Source organism: Cervus elaphus, chromosome 23 (assembly GCF_910594005.1).
Source record: "Cervus elaphus chromosome 23, mCerEla1.1, whole genome shotgun sequence".
In the NCBI taxonomy this organism is placed as follows: Eukaryota; Metazoa; Chordata; class Mammalia; order Artiodactyla; family Cervidae; genus Cervus; species Cervus elaphus.
In genome coordinates, this window is record NC_057837.1 from 69,687,697 (window position 1) to 69,705,199 (window position 17,503).

General features: G+C 44.0%; 1 protein-coding gene across 1 annotated transcript; it reads left to right on the top strand.

The window, feature by feature from the left end:
* The first annotated feature begins 4,779 nt into the window (after positions 1–4,779).
* On the top strand, positions 4,780–17,078 carry LOC122681117. The gene is made up of 5 exons (XM_043882831.1): positions 4,780–4,784; positions 5,255–5,383; positions 5,453–5,809; positions 7,395–7,478; positions 16,453–17,078. The coding sequence occupies exons 1-5, from the start codon at positions 4,780–4,782 to the stop codon at positions 16,493–16,495; spliced, it is 618 nt and encodes a 205-aa protein (XP_043738766.1). The 3' UTR covers positions 16,496–17,078.
* Positions 17,079–17,503: the final 425 nt, after the last annotated feature.

Below are 17,503 nucleotides of genomic sequence, written 5' to 3' on the forward strand. Positions count from 1 at the left end.
GAATAACAGACCACCTGACCTGCCTCCTGAGAAATCTGTGTGCAGATCAAGAAGCAACAGTTAGAACTGGATATGAAGCAAAGGACTGGTTCCAAACTGGGAAAGGATTACATCAAGTCTGTGTATTTTCACCCTGGTTATTTAACTTACATGCAGGGTACATCAAGTGAAATGCCAGGCTGGATGAAGCACAAGCTGGAATTAAGATTTCTGGGAGAAATATCAATAACCTCAGATATGCAGATGACACCACCCTTATGGCAGAAAGTGAAGAAGAACTGAAGAGCCTCTTGATGAAAGTGAAAGAGGAGAGTGAAAAAGTTCACTTAAAGCTCAACATTCAGAAAACTAAATGGCATCTGGTCCCATCACTTCATGGCAAATAGATGGGGAAACAATGAAAACAGTGAGAGACTTTATTTTTTTTTTGGGCTCCAAAATCACTGCAGATGGTGACTGCAGCCATGAAATTTAAAGACACTTGCTCCTTGGAAGAAAAGATATGACCATCCTAGACAGCATATTAAAAAGCAGAGGCATTACTTTGCCAACAAAGGTCCATCTAGTCAAGGCTATGGTTTTTCCAGTAGTCATGTACGGATGTGAGAGTTAGCCTATAAAGAAAGCTGAGCACTGGAGAATTGATGCTTTTGAACTGTGGTGTTGGAGAAGACTCTTGAGAGTCCCTTGGACTGCAAGGAGAACAATCAGTCTATCCTAAAGGAAATCAGTCCCAAATATTCATTGGAAGGACTGATTCTGAAGCTGAAACTCCAATACTTTGGCTACCTGATGCGAACAACTGACTCACTGGAAAAGACCCTGATGCTGGGTTTTATTTATTTTTTCCATGGGACACGACTAAGTGACTGAGCTGAACTGAATTGAAAAGGCTCTAGGGGAAGGATCTGCGTTCTTGCCTTTTCCAGCTTCTAAAGAGGTCCACATTCCTTGGCTTGTGGCCCCTTCTGCCATCAACAAAGCATATCACTTTGCTTCCATCATCACACCATCTCCCTCTGCCTCTGTCATCACATAGCCTTCACTGTGTATGACACTTCCATCTGCCTCTTAAAAGGACCCTTGTGACTCCATTGGGCCCATCCAGGATAACCCAGAGAAACCTCTCCATCTCAAGACCCTTAATTTTATGACATCTACAAAGCCTATTTTGTCATGTCAGGTAACACATTCATAGGTTTAGGGGACTGGGATGTGGATATTCAGTCTGCTGCACTTCATTCCCACTCAATCATTCACAGATTATATGACTGTTTACATAGAAAAAGACAAGACAATTTACAAACAGAATATTAGAAATAACATGAGCTTGGCAAAATGATTCAATTGTTTTCCTATAGTTCAGATACAAAGAGGTGGAAAATATAATTTTAAAAAAGGTGTTATTTATGGCATCAAGAAATGGTAAGGTACCTTTCAATAAATCTAACCAAAGTTGTTTAAAGCCTTTATGAAGATTTTTTAAAAAGAAAGATGACCTAAATAAAGAGAAAGGTTATGTGATTGTCTACACTGTGTGTGTGTGTTAGTCACTCAGTTGTGTCCGACTCTTTGCAACCCCATAGAGTGTAGCCAGCCAGGCTCCTCTGTTCCTGGAATTCTCTAAGCAAGAATACTGATTGTCTACATAGAAAAAGACAAGATAATTTACAAACAGATTATTAGAAATAATATGAGAGTTTGGCAAAGTGACTCAATTGTTTCCTATAGTTCAGACACAATGAGTTAGAAAATATGATTTTTTAAAAGATGTTATTTATGGCATTAAGAAGTGGTAAGGTACTTTTCAATAAATCTAACAAAAGATGCTTAGTCTTTATGAAGAATTATTCTAAAAAAGAAAAATCTTAAAGATGACCTAAATAAAGAGAAAAGCATTATGAACACGTACAGAAAAACATAAGGGTCATGAAGATGTCAGTTCCCCAATTTTATCGCAATTACGATAAAAATCCTGACATGGTTCTTTGGCAACTCAACAAGCCGATTCTAAAATGAAAATGTTAATGTACAAAAACATGTAAGACACGCGTGAGAAAGACGAAGAGGATGGAGGACTCATCCTAGCTCACAACAAAACTTATTATAAAGTATGGTAATTAAGACATTGTTAACATTGGAACAGGGTTAGATAGCTACGCCACTGAACAGAATACAGAGCGTAGAAACACAGCCATAGATGAACGTCTGATATCTTTGACAAAGTGGCATTGCAGATCCGTGGAGAAAAGACAGATTTTTCCAAAACTGATGATGAGTAATTTGTTACTCATACAGGCAGAATATTATAAAATAAAACTGAAACTCTTTCTTGGACCAAATACAAAAATCCAAGAGGAATTCAAGAATGCAGGAAGAAAACTTTTAGACGAAAATATGAGAGCATGTCTTACTCTGTTTAGAGCAAAGATTTAATAAATGACAAAAAGCACAATCCATACAGAAAAAAGCTGATAAAGTCAACATCATTAAAATTAAAAATGCCCAAATATCAAAAGACATCACTAAAAAATGAAAGAACAAACTGCAAACGGGGAAAAAATATTTGTAACATACATCATTGACCAAATCCAGACTATATTGATATAAATAACTTATAAATCAAAAATTAAAAGCACTCAATAGAAAAATGAGCAAAAGATAAAGAGACAAATCACAGAATAAGAAGCCAAAATGGCTAATAAATGTATGAGAAGATGTTCAGTCTCATTATTAACTAGGGAAACACAAACTAGACCATAACGAAGTACCATTTCATATCCAGCAGTTTGGGAAAATTAAAAAGTCTGACAATTTTGAATGTTTGTGATAAAATGGAGAATTGAGAACTCTTCCACGCTGCTGAAGTTAAGTGTAAATTGGTACAGGTACTTTGGAGACCAAGCAGGCAATATCTAAAAGGGAAAACCCATACATTCTTCAACCCAGCAGTTTCACTCATGGGTAAATGAATCACATAGAATGGCATGAGTACATACCCTAGGTTCTTGGACTTGTGCATGAGGAAACATTTACAGGAATGTTCATTGCAGCATTGTTTTGTACTAATAAAAAGTAGGAGGCAATCCAAATGTCTGTCAACAGGACAGTGGGTAAATAAAATGTGGTATATTCATATATTGACAATAAAAGTCAGTACTATGAAAACAATGAGATTTTGAGCCAGGGAGTGATTTACTTTCGAAAGATCTCCATTTTAGATGCTTTATCTCAGTGCTATATAAAAAATATAGTCCTTGGACAAGGTGGGTTGATTATCTGGTGTTCCATGAATGAAATACAGAATTGAGTCTGAGTGTTTGGAGACTTTTATAGCAATTTGAAGGTGATTTTATGTATGCTGACTCTAACCATTTAAAAAGTGTTTTGTATTTTATAATTCATTATAATTTTTTTTTCTAGAAATAAATTCTTACTTAGAAAAGTATTGGTGTATAATGAATTGAAAACAACCAACCAACCAACCAACCAAACTGCTCCTGAACAGACAGTCTGAGATGCGTTCCTTTACCTTTAAGAAAATTGATACCTGTGTGATTTCTTACTCCACACTGTGTAGGTTTCCTTGTTCATTGGAGAACTTGTGCTTTACCCCTAAAATATTAATGTCTGCCTGGGATTCTACAATTGTTTTGTTTGGTTCCAGATATTTGCCTTGCATATAAATATGTGGTTATTTTCTGCAGGCATTTTCCCCAGAGACACATGTAAATGTACTTGTAATATCCTGTTGGTAAACAGCAAGTCTTTAAATTTAGAATCAAGTGGCAAGGTTGATATATAGATGTGTAATACATTGTGTTGCTTTCACAGCAATATCCTTTCCAGTTAACTGACAAGTTTGCTGCTCTTAATCAAATTATCATGTAGTATGTGAAAACACTAGATAGGGTTTAAAGTAGTTCACGGATTTTTTATATAACAAATGGACCATATGCCATAGAGGAATGGAAAGATACAAATTAATAAAATGTAATCATTTTAAGAGAACAAAACCAAACCACATCTCCTCTCCAGGGCTTTGGTAGCACACGTCCTGAGAAGTTTCAGGCTGTGTGTGGTCTTCACCTGGGGCTTCAAAGCCTGCTTAATGGCCTTTGTGCCAGCAGGGACCCAGGCTACTTGGGATTCTGCCTCTAAGAAACAACATGGTAGGGGCCTCTAATAAGTCCAAACATACCTGCTTTGGATCTCCCTTCCCCTCAGGAAAAAAACTCCTTTTTAAAATTTGTATTTTTGAAGCCCAATTACTGATTTTGAGGATCCTCTTACACCTGCCACTTCTCAAGGGAATATTTTTGGGTATTATCTTTTAATCTATCTGGAAGGCTGGCAAAAACAGGGCCAATGCCTGCTTTTCCATCAGAAACATGCAATCTCTTTCCATCATAATGGTTTCTAAAGAACTTTGTCTTGCTCTCTGGGTTCATTTAGAATTTCTGATTTATACCAACTTAGCGTCTTGGCCACGCTTTCCTGCCATTTCTCATTTCATTTCTTATGTTACTTAATATTTGCTGGAGACTTTTAGTGTCTTCTTTTTCACCAACGCACTATTCTAGAATATTCTCATCACTAATATGTTGCTTTGCTCTACACTTCATTCTCAGATTGTAATAGGACAAACACGAGGTGGATGCAACAAAGCTAGACGTTCTAAAACCTTGTACTCCCACCAGAGGTTTCAGCAGCAAATTATCGGCCTCTGTTTTTTCTGGCCTCCCAGTGCGGTCCCAATGCACTAGGTTTAGGCCTTAGATGACGTCTGAGATCTTGATTCCAGTGGCACCTACCTGTGAAGTTAGTGATGTATCTTTTCCCCACTCCAGGAGCACCTAGCAAACCCAAAGCGGGCGATTGTATTAACTGACGGTCTGGGGTTGTCAGAAGCACGCAACAGCGGGGCAGGATCTAAGCTGGGTAGGGAAAGAAATGAAATGGGAGGGGGCCCGATAATGAGAAAAGAGACGGGTCCCGCGACTTAAGTTTCCGAGGAGACAAGGTCACGGGTGAAGACAAAAGTGGCCGAATGAGAACAGCGCGTAGAAAAGATGAGGCGATAACTGATTCATCATCCAATCACTGATGAATGATTTATTCAGAAAAGCTTTGAAGCAGCAACTCCAGTGTCTCAGTTCGGCAGCTGCAGTGGCCAAGGTAGGAGATGAACACTGAAAGATCCTCTAGAGCCAAGTTCAAATATATGCAAATGAGCGCTCTCATTGGCCAGCAGGGACGGCTCGGGGAGTGCTGAGGACGCCAGTCCCGAAGTCCAGACGCCCGTAGCAGCTCTGCCCACAGCTCGAGACGCCCCCTCCCGCAGCCCAGCCCAGACTCCAGAGCAGCTGACCACGCGGGCCACGTGACAAGCCCCAAGCCCGGCGCTAATTGGCTGCCAAATCCTCGCGGCCTCCCTCCGACTGTTTCCCAGAAATATTTTGGAAACTACGTTTCCCAGAGGGCCTTGCGACGCTGATTTCTTTCTGCTTTATTCCTACGGGGGGTGGGGGGAAGGTGAGGTACCGAGCTCGCTCTCTGTCCTTGGAGGGGGCCTCGGCAGGCTCTGCCCCGGGAGGGCGAGACCTCCGGGTGTGAAAGAAAATATCCCGCGCTGTGGAGGCGGGGGCAGCGAGCCGCCGCCGGGCCGCCCTCTTTACACAGAGGCCCCTGGGAAGTGCAGTAAATTGAAGTCGAGCCCCTCCAAGTTCAACTTGCGGGAGCTCGAGCCTCCCCGGCCCTCGGGGGTCGCGGGTGCGGTGGAAATTCTAGAGGGAAGCGGAGGGACCAGGTGGGCCTTCCACACCTGCCCTGCCCCACCTCCCGGCGGCGCCGCGCCCGAGCGTCTGTGCCTCTACCTCCGGGTTATCACCAGCGGGAATGTCCCTTCTACAGTGTAGTCCTGAGAGTTTTCCAAGCTTAGGTTTCGATCAAGCGAATCTTTGAGAGATCTGAGAAGCCGGGGGCGCTATTTCAAAAGAAACATGATGACGGCCCTACATTATTTCCCCAGCTCTTGCTTCTCATCGGACACTTTTAAGTGGTGCAAAGAGTTATGGCGTCCGGAGTGTGGGGGATCTATTTTATGTTGGGACTTGCCGCGAGCACGACTTTTCGCCCTCAGGGGGCGCCCGCGGGGCTTCCCACTTTCCTCAGCGGATAGCTGCCCCTGTTCTGGGCGACCACGACTCTCCTCTAGCCTTCTTGCTTCTGCCTTGGGGGATGTTCCTGCTGCCCAGCTTGCTGGGGTACTGTTCTCATCTTATTGGAAGGGAAAACTGAAGGTGTGGTGGATAAAGGTTGTTGACTTGACCAGACTACACAGCTGAGTTCTGTAGTGTGGTAAGAACTCAGTACGGTTGGAACTAATTCTGATTCTTGTCTCAAACCTGAGAGGAATGGAACCTACATCTTTCTGACCTTAATAGTTGAGGCCAGGGGACTTCCCTGGTGGTCCAGTGGTTAAAACGTCACCTTCTAATGTAGGGGGTGTGGGTTCAATCCCTGGTCTGGGGAGCTGAGATGCCTCACGGCCAAAACAAAACAAGGAATTCCGCCCCCCCCCCCCGACCCCCCCAAAGAAAAAAACACAAACAAACAAACAAAAAAAAACACCCAAAAATATAAAGCAGAAGCACTATTGTAACAAATTCAATAAAGATTTGAAAAGTGGTTCACATTTAAAAAAAAAAAAACAGTTGAGGGCCCCTAATACTTCCTTCATGTCCCTATTCTGGTACCTTTTACTGGTGTAGACTTCTGAAACGTTTGAGGAGTTGACTTCTTTTTTTTTTTTTTTTTGAGGAGTTGACTTCTTAAGTGCCGTCTATCTCTGGTGGGTCATTTGTACCTCTGCAATATCAGATATGGCACAGCCAGTGGGGTTCTGCCCCTTCCAGAAACAAGTGACTCATATCACTCTCTGCTTATGTCTGTATCTGAAGGGCCTGGAAGAACTGGCAAGATGCAGAAAATCCAGGAAAGGGCTGGTACTGTCTAGTAGAACTCTCTGTGATGATTAAATTCTTCTATATAGGCCCTGTCTGATAAAATAATGTCTCAAATTCTGCTCAGACAGTAGTTCCAGTTTTCCCGGGTGGGCCTTGACTCTAGGCTGTTTCAAAAACAGTTCAGCCTCAGACCTCAGACCCTTGGGCTAAGTCTTCATGGGGCTCTCCAGATCCTTAGCTGTAACTATGCTATTCCTCCGTCAGCAGCTCGAGCCATATGCAAGAACACACATAGGGTACAGACAGATGGAATGTATATGGCATCCGGATATGGCCGGTGCCTTGTGATCTTGCCAGTTCAGCATCCTGCCCAGAGCAGATGCTGGTCAACACTGTGGATGGATGAACCTATCTTCTCTTCCCCAGGCTGGAGCTCTCTCAGCTACTGCGATTGGCTTCTAGGATCCCTCGCCATCATCGTGGACTAATGGCCGTTGCCATCCAGTGGAGGTTAGTGACACCAGTGTTTCATAAACCATCTCTTCCATCCTGACCCTTTGTGGGTGTGTCAAGGGGCAACTACAAAACCAGTGAGTAATAATTCCTTGGAAACATGCTGGATCCAGCAATTTGGGGTGAGAATCTGATTTTTTTATTTTGAGACCCTGTGTGCAAAATAAAAGCCCAAATGAGCACCTGCTACATATGATTAAGGGCAGTGTCATTCTGGAGAAAGAGGACTAGATTTGGAGTCATCCTGGAGATGTCAGTGAAAAGCTGTATGACTGGACAAGGTGTTCAGGGTCTCTGGGCCCCAGTTTTCTCCTGAGTAAAATGAAAACATTGTAGACTCTAAGCTTCTTCCTGTGGTTAATGTGAATGCTTAAAAAACGGCTGGTCACGTTTGCAGTCAACTCACATTAAGTACCTTTCAAGTGATCTTCTGCCTGAATCAGGTATTTTTTTCATGGTTTAGTTTTTCTAACACCTTTCACTTAACCCTTCCAACTTCCAGTGCCTTCCTCATTTGCTAGATATTCGCAATTTTTTGGCTTCTTCATATTCAAGTAAACTGTGTCGGATACCAGCCAGTGAATCACCTGCTGCTTTTACCCTGCCTGGAGTCTCTTTACTCCCCAGCAGTCTCACTTCCCTGACAAAGCACAGAGAATGGCTCTAGTCTCCATCTTCTCCCATCCCGCCTGCCAGCCCTTGGCACTTCCCTGAAAAAACAGGGAGGTTTCTAATCTGACAGTTATCATTCTTGCCACTAGGTGGCACATGTGTGCAAGTAATCAGCCTTTGACACACAAACTTAATTTTATGTATTTATACTCCAATTCACAAAAGCTTTGAGAGGAATTATAAAAGCACAAAATACACAAAAGAGTAAAACGAAGATTGGACGGGATATAGAATAAGTAGAAGCGATAACTTCAGGGTGACATTAGCTCAAGGAGGTGCATGCCAGCTGAGGTTTATGAGGTTGACTCTGAGCTTCCCCACAGCCAAAGTAAAGAGGGAAACATGTGTGGTAATAAAGTCCCGAATTTTACATGAGAAAAATATAGTAGTTGTAGAAGAGAAGACACTGACTAAAGTATAGAAGACACCGATTAACTGTGGAACAAACACTTATGACTTAATTGGAGCTGTTTCTGTTGCAGGAAAGGGAACCCCCTTCCAGGTCCCAAGAGTGGGCTCTTGTCTAACACTCGGAAATGAATTGTCCAAGGAGACACATGTAATGACAAAGCAAGAGACTTTATTGGGAAGGGACGCCGGGGGGAGAGCACCAGGTTAAGGGAGCCCAGAACTGCTCTGCCACATGACTCGAAGTTTCAGGTTTTATGGTGACAGGGTTAGTTTTGGGTTGTCTCTGGCCAATCATCTGACTCATGGTCCTTTCTGATGGTGCCTGCACCACTTAGCCAAGATGGATTCCAGTGAGAAGGATTCTGGGAGGTTGGTAGGACATTAGGACTGACAGCTCCTCTCTCCTTTTGCCCTTTCCTGAATTCTTCTGGTTGATGGTAGCTAGTTCCATATTCCTTACGAGGACCTCCTGTGGTATTATAACTCATGCAAGTTGCTACAGTGGTGCCTGGCCAGGGCAGGTGGTTTCGGTCAGTGGTTCCCCTAATGCTTCTGTGATGTCCTTCTTTGCAGGCCTATGGTGTGATGCTGAAGTAGGGTTGAGGACAGGCAGTTAGTTCTCTGGGGTTCAAACACTGGGTTTCCAGGGCAGAGTGAATTTATTTCTGTGTGCATTTGTATTTTTAAACTGTGGAATTTGCACGCACTCCCTCTCCCCCACTGGGATTTGGGTGGAGTTTGGGGAGAGTCAGACCAGCAAGCTAAGTCAGTCCTTAGCTCTGTGAGAAAATTAATGTTATTTTAAGCTGCTAATTTGGGGAGTTAACTGGTTACACAGCAGTAGATAACTAATGCAGAGTTATTTAATGGAATGGAAACCCAGGGTGGCATCATGGATCATTTTACATGGGTGGTTCAACTTGGTTTCAGAGACAATGAAAATATTTTAGGAGAAATGAATAGGCTTCAAATCTGATAGACATGGGCACCAATTCAAGCTGTGTTTGTGGAAAGACAGAGGTAGAAGGACTCACATAAAATGTCTACAAAGGAGATTTCCCTGCAAGAGGATGGTAAAGACAAGGGCCTCAACTGTCCTGTTCACTGTGGCACTCTCAGGGCCTAGCACAGGGCCTGGCACATAGTAGGATTTCTACACATCTTTCTTCCATGTATGAATGAATGATGAACTGTAACCTTGGGTGAGCCATTCAGTTATCTGGGCAACCATCATTAACTGAGGTTCTACCATGTGCTGAGTATACAATGTTGATTAAGGTCTCTGGGACTTTTGTGTCCTATACAGGTTACATCCACCTTTCCCCCTCATTGTGCTTTCCCTGTCTCCCCCCACCCCAACTTGTTTTTAATTAATTAATTTTATTTTTGGCTGCGCAGGGTCTTCATTGCTGTTCCAGGACTTTTCTCAAGTTGTCGGGGGCGGGGGCAGCTCTCTAGTTGTGGTGCACAGGCTTCTCATTGCTGCTTCTCTTGTTGCAGCTCCAGGGCTCTAGAACTCAGATTTAGTAGTAGCGATGCACAGCCATAGTTTGCTCTGCGGCATGTGGAATCTTGCCGGCCCAGGAATCGAAGCTGTGTCCCCTGTGTTGGCAGGCAGATTCTTAACCGCTGGACCTCTGGGGAAGTCCCTCCTCACTATCTTATCGCCTTGAAATTCTTTATTATTTTTGTAGAGACTTGCATGTGCTTTAACTTTTATGCTGAAAACTTTCTCCCTGGAATAGTGTTCCTAGGTCCTTCTGCTGTGCTTTGCCAAGCTGCTTCAGTTGTATCTGACTCTTTGCGGCCTTATGGACTGTAGCCCGCCAGGCTCCTCTGTCCATAAGATTCTCCAGGTAAAAGTACTGGAGTGGGTTGCCATGCCCTCTTCCAGGGGGGTCTCTTCAACCCAGGGATTGAACCCTTGTCTCTTGTCTACTGCATTGGCAAGCAGGTTCTTTACCACTAGCACCACCTGGGACGCCCTCTTAGGTCATTACAAGAAGAATGACCTCTTAGCTTATTCTGGTCACAATTTTTCTGTGAGAACCAGAGTTGCCCGGGGCATTGGGTTTATTTTGTATAATTTTGTCTTAGGGCCTGCCCTATTTCTTCCCCCCTTTTCTTTTTTGTAGAAAAATGACTTGAATTGGCTGATGCTGACTGAACTGATGTAGTAACAGTTCAGTCTCCCTAAGATGACCACTATCTAGGGTCTGTTTTGTCCCTTTCACACTGACTTTGGTGCTGACCTTTTTTTTTTTTTTGGCTGTGCTGGGTCTTTGTTGCTGCTCAAGGTCTTTCTCTAGTTTCGGTGAGCCAGGGCTCCTCTCCAGTTGTGGTGCACAGGCTTTTCATTGTGGTAGCTTCTCCTTTGGTGGAGCACGGGCTCTAGAGCTTGTGGGACCAGTAGTTGTGATGCACGGGCTTAGTTGCCCCATGGCATGTGGGGTCTTCCTGGACCAGGGATTGAACCTGTGTCCCCCAGTTGTAAGGCGGATCCTTAACCACTGAGCCACCAGGGAAGTCTGTTTGGTGCTGATTTTAACCAGATTGTACTATAATAGAAATTTTCTGGGGGTGGAGAAGATTGAAGCAGAGTAATTTGCTTCAGATTCTTGTCCCACCAATTTGTAAACCCTCCTTTCTCCGTAATTAGCTCCTGGCTGCCGCCTATGGGGTCTCACAGGGTCGGACACGACTGAAGACTGAAGCGCCTTAGCAGCAGCAGCAGTTCTCCTCTTCCTCCTCCCCCACTTCTTCACCCTTCTCCGCCTAGACCAGCATTATCACCACACAGCCATTATTTATTGAGGGTCTACTACATGCTCATCCCCGAGTTATGCAGCTGCTACATGCATTATTTAAATCTGTGCGACAGCCTGAGAATTGCCTTGCTAATTTTGCTAGTCCAGGTCCATCAAGAAGCAGACATCAAGCTGGAGTTAACTGTGCAAGGGTTTTACTGGGAGGAGCACCTGGGTGGGAGCTAGAGAAGGCCAGAAGGGCCATCAGACCCCAAGTGAAGAAGAGAAGGTGGGGCAAGTGTCCCAGACTGCCCTGCGGTTTCAGGAAGATTCAGTCTAACAAAGGTTTGGCAAAGCTGTAGGGCCTCCTTGAGTCAAAGTTAGCCAATAAAGGAGTCCCTTGTCCCAGGATTGGGTCTGACTTTGTACGCCATTGAACTCAGCCATGGGTTGGGGCAGCCCCTGGGAAGCATGGCCAATGGATTTCAAAGCACAGGAGCTGGTGTCTTCAGCTCCCTGAAGCTGAAAGAACATTTTTTGTGACAGCCAGTTTTTGTTAATCTTTCTTTTCATATAGCAGAAGCCTGATTTATTTGGGGGTGGCAAAGACCTGATTCTGAATGAAAGGATTTTAGTTCCTAGCCTTCCTTGCAACTAGGTGTGGCTCTGTGACAATATTGCAAGACTCCTGGTCATGCAGCATAAACAGGAATGTTATGAAGACCTGCCAGAAATGCTTCTTAAGGGTATCTGACTTGACTAGCAGGTGCATCCCTTTTCCCCTTCCTTCTTTCAGGGACTATAGACAAAATGGCTGTAGCCTCAGCAGCCATTTTGTGCCAAGAGGCAATATGTTAATAATGACACAGCATACCAGAAGACAGACAGCAAGAGTCTGTGTCCCTGATGATTAGAGACCTCACACCAGTTCTGGATTTCTTAGCTCCAACTTCAACCTGAGAGGAAAATAAACTCATTTTGTATAAGCCATTATTACTTTCTTTGTGTTATAAATAGGTAAATCTAATCTTAATTGGTACAGTTTCTCATCGTTACCACAACTCTACCAGGTGGGCCTACTTCTGCCCATTTTACAGCCAAGGAAGAGGAATCATAGCATGATTAGGTGTTAGAACCTAATTTAGAGTCCAGGGTGGTGCTTATAATACTTTCAGCTGCAAATAACAGAACAAATGAATTGCCTGGGAAACTTGCTAAATACACAGATGGCCACAGTCCTCTCCCCTGGAAATCCTCATTCAATAGGCTCATGTTAAGGCCTGAGAATTTGTTTTATCTCAAACAAGCAGTCCAGGGTTTCTTTATCCTTGAGGAAGATTGTAAATCCCAATGTGGATGACAACCAATGATAGGCACCTCGCCTAGGAAGGAGATGTAATTCTTCACATAAGATTTCTGGGCTTCCTTGGTGGTCCAGTGGTTAAAGAATCAGCCAGTCAATGCAGAAGACACGGGTTGGATCCCTGGTCCGGGAAGACTCCACATGCCTCGAGGCAGCTAAGCCTGGGTGCCACAACTACTGAAGCCCACGCACCCTAGAGTCTGTGTTCCAAACCAAGAGAGTAGCCCCCACTCGCTGCAACTAGAGAAAACCTAAGTGCAGCAATGAAAACCCAGCGCAACCAAAAATAAATAAATAAATTTTTTTTTTTAAAGAAGACTTATGTGAGCATGAGAGTCGTGTGGGGGAGCTGGATAGAAGCGCAGATTCTAGGCTCCACTTTCATAGATTTGGAGTCAATAGAGCATCTGTGCAACCTGGGGATTTGCATGTTTCAAATGCTCCCAGGTGACACTGATGCCTGTGATTCCCGGAGTCCAGCATGAGGGACCCCGGCTTCGTGGTTCGGAGCACTGCCGGGAGAGGGCAGACCTGGGTTTGAATCCTGACGCTGCCTTTTACTGGCTGGATGCCCTGTAGCAGGTTGATGAAGCTCTGTGCGTCTCAGGTTTCATCATTTTCAAACTGGAGAACATAATAAGGCCTACCTCACCGAGTTGTTGTGAGGATTAAACGAGGTAATTTATGTAAAGCTCTTAGCTCTGCATAAATAAGCTCTCGGGAAATGGTGACTGTTGTTATTATCATACTTTATGCATAGGTCTTGCAAACAGGATGAGCACAGAGTTCTGTCACTATGGATAATTTATACAAATCCCTAGGGAACCATGATTCTGCTGAGGCTGGTATAGGAAGCTGGACTCCCGCTTTCTCTCTCTTCTGGCCTTGAGCATGAGTAAACTGCCTGTGCAGAGGCAGAAGTGGAGCGAAGGTCCTCTGAGCCCTGCTCCTAGGTTCCCCCAGAGGCCACGTCCCCACCTTCTCCTTTCCGACCAGTCTGCCAGCCACCGACATGTCTGCACTCAACGGCCCTGTTTTCTTGCTTCCCATTCCCTCTGGAATCACTGCAATCTGGATTATGCTGTCACTGCTTTACTGAAGTGACTCTCAGGCAGGTCACCAGTGACTTCTAGACTGTCACATCCAACAGTTATTTTAATTTGTTTATTTGAATGCCCCAGGTCTTTGTTGCAGCACACATGATCTTCAATTTTTGTTGCAGCATGTAGGATCTAGGGCTTCCCTGTGGCTCAGACAATAGAGAGTCTGCCTGCAATGCAGGAGATATGGGTTTGATCCCTGGGTCAGGAAGATCCCCTGGAGGAGGGAATGGCAACCCACTCCAGTATTCTTGCCTGGAGAATTCCATGGACAGAGGAGCCTGGTGGTTACAGGCCATGGGGTCACAAAAAGTTGGACACGACTGAGTGACTGAGTGCGCGTGCACGCACGTGTGCATGCACGTGCACACACACACACACACACGTAGGATCTAGTTCTCTGACCAGGGATTGAACCCAGCTCCCCTGCATTGGGAATGTAGAGTCTTAGCCACTGAACCACCAGGGATGTCCCCTCTGTAAGGTGAGTGCAGAGAAAAAGAGAGTGATCTGGGCATTCAGGCAGAGAAAAGATTTATTATAGGAAGAAAGAAAGAGACTGGCTTTAGAGAAAAACCAGTGCCCTGCCTTTACAGCCATCCCTTCTTGCACGCTATCCATGGGATATTGTGCCCTGAAGGGAGGGGGCCTTAGTTCATCTTTAACCCACAACTGGGGTCTTGTGGTCACATAGTTGAAGGGGTCTCATGGTCGGGTGGTCACGTAGTCTTGAGAAATTGGCACCAGGAGGGGAAAAACAGGATCTCGCCTTAAGGAAAAAACAACAGGATGCCCACTAGGGCAATGTGGCCACTGTGACTTCATCCCTTGTTTGTCATGTCACCACAATGGGCCATATTTTAACTATACACTATGAGCCCCCGGTTATTTTAAAGTCTTCTCCTGCCTTGAACCCTTGCAGCAACTGTCCTAGCTGTCTCCTTATTCCTTCCAGGAACTTGGCTCTCTTGGCTTCCAGGACTCCATGGCTCTTTTCCTTTTTCTAAATCTGTGATCACTTCCTCTAGCCTTTGCTGAAACTCTCCTTGCATCCTTGTCTTACACAGCTTTGTTCTCTGCCGTTTGAATCCTTCATTTGCCTTGAATTCCTTTTCACTGTTCCTTTCCTTCCCCTGACCAGAACCCACCATCACAGGTGAATGATCTGCCTTCTTAGGGAATCCTGAATGTCTTCCTTCAGCCTTCCATGAGACGACTTCAATCAGGCCCAAGAAGCGTGCTCCAAAGTCTTCTTCCCTGGTGTTCCTAAGGGGCCTAGCGATGCCCATGAAAACAAGACCTGGGTTTCCTGTCAATCAGGCCCCAGCGGTACCCTGAGACACCCATCACTGTCCCACATTATACAGGTATCAGAGACAGTCACTCCTCAGGGTGTGTTTCCCATCCATTCTTTTAGCTCAGATGCTAAGGCGTCATGTCCAGTTTATTGCTCCACTGATAGCCAGGGCCTTTCAGAGGAGTTGGGGCCATTCTTCCTTCTGCCACTGACCTATCTGACTTTGGAGCTCACTTTCTCCTTTCCAGTTTTGATTTTCTCCCCAATGAAATGCATGAGTTGGACTAGTCAGATCTGGATTCACCTCTAACCATGGTCACCATCCCAGTCAGCTTTCTCATCCGTTGAATGACACTTGACTCAGTGGACATGAATTTGAGCAAACTCTGGACATAGTGAAGAACAGGGAAGCCTGGCGTGCTGCAGTCCATTGGGTTGCAATGAGTCAGACACAACTTAGCGACTTGAACATCAACAACAAGGCACACAGATATGCTCATGGAGGCACAAAACATTTCTGGAACAAGTCCTAAGAAATGGACAGGGGTTTCCTGTGGGGTATGCATGTGGGATTCTGGGGTGCTGGATATCCAGACTCTTCTTTTGTACATCCAGCCTACTCTTCAGTGGATCCTACTCTGTACAGTGGCTGGAATCTGTTCTGATGGGTCTGTACCCTCCTTGCAGTTGTAAAATGTTTTGAACGCAATTCCTGTTATATCCTTTTGATGACTGAACTTTAAAAAATAACAACTGTGGGGATGTATCACTTTCATATTTAGGCACTGGAATCAAAGAGATGTTTCCAACTTTGTTTTTCTATATTTATTTTTTTAACTGTGTGACTTTCAGAGTTCTTAGTTCCACAACCAAGGATCGAACTCAGGCCCTCGGCGGTGAGAGCATGGAGTCCTAACTTCTAGACTGCCAGGGAATTTCCTCATTTTCCTATTTTAAAACAAACTAGTTAGAGAATACTAATGCTTCTAGAACTCTACTGCTGGGTAACAAGTCTCCTTCTTTTCCACGAACATTGCTTCCCTCTATTCTCTGTGAATGAGTCCTTTCCCTTTGTCTTATGGCTGGCAGCTTGCCTCCTGCAGATCCATTCACCCTGAAGCCTTTTGGTTCACAGCCTAGTGATGAAGACGGCCCAGGGGCCACAGGGTTGATTATAGTTGTAATTTACAATTATACAATGATTTTTCACATTGCTCATGAAATTCTGACTTCCTGATTGAGTTGGAGAGTTACAGTGTTCTGATTTGGCTGAAGTAGTATAGGCTGTGCTTACCATAAGAACTTGGCATATGAAACTGAATTCGGAAGTATTGGACAACAAATGTAAATGATTTTCTTCCGTTCCTTTACTCCTACACAGCTACGCATATATCGTTTGCAGCTCACCCTGTGCGGAAAAGTGAAATGACTTATCCTGATGCCTTTGAATTAAGAATTGTTGTGACATCTAAGTGGCCTCTTTAAACAAGATGCAGACAGACTGTGCTGTTGGAAGCTGCATGAACCTAAGACAGTGTTGCTGGAATCTGGTAGTTTTTGGTTCAAGTGCTCTAGGTCCACTCTGTGTGTATGTGTGTTCAACATAAGTAAGTATAGTTCGTTTACAGTGTTGTCTTATGTTCAGGTGTACCACACACTGATTCATATGTGTGTGTGTATATATATTATATATATAGTCACAAATATGTGTATATATGTATGTATATGGGGAAATCTGAGGTAGTTCAGTGGTAGTAAAATGGTAAAAAATCTGCCCATGATGCAGAAGACATGGGTTCAATCCCTGGGTTGGAAAGATCCCCAGGAGAGAGAAATGGCAACCCACTCCAATATTCTTGCCTGGGAAATCCCATGGACAGAGGAGCCTGAGAGGCTACATAAAATCCATGGGGCCTCACATAGTCAGACACAGCTTAGTGACTAAATAACAACAACAACATGTATATATATGTGTATACACACACACACATTCTTTTTCAGATTCTTTTTCCTTATAGGTTATTACAAAATACTAAGTATAGCTCCTTGTGCTATATAGTAGGTCCTTATTGGTTATCTATTTTATATATAACAATAGTGTGTATATGTTAACCCCAACCTCCTAATTTATCCCTTCCCCCACTCCCCATTCCCCTCTGGTAATCATAAGTTTGTTTTCTATGTTTGCAGGTCTATTTCTGTTTTGTAAATAAATTCATTTTTTTCCCAAGATTCCATATAAGAATCTTGTGGGGCATTCTCCTACATGACCCCATTATATGAATTGGTCTCTGACTTATTTCACTTAGTATGATAATCTCTAGGTTCATCCATGTTGCTGCAAATGGTATTATTTCATCCCTTTTCATGGCTGAGTATTATTCAACTGTATATATGTACCACATCTTCTTTATCCATTCATCTGTTGGTAG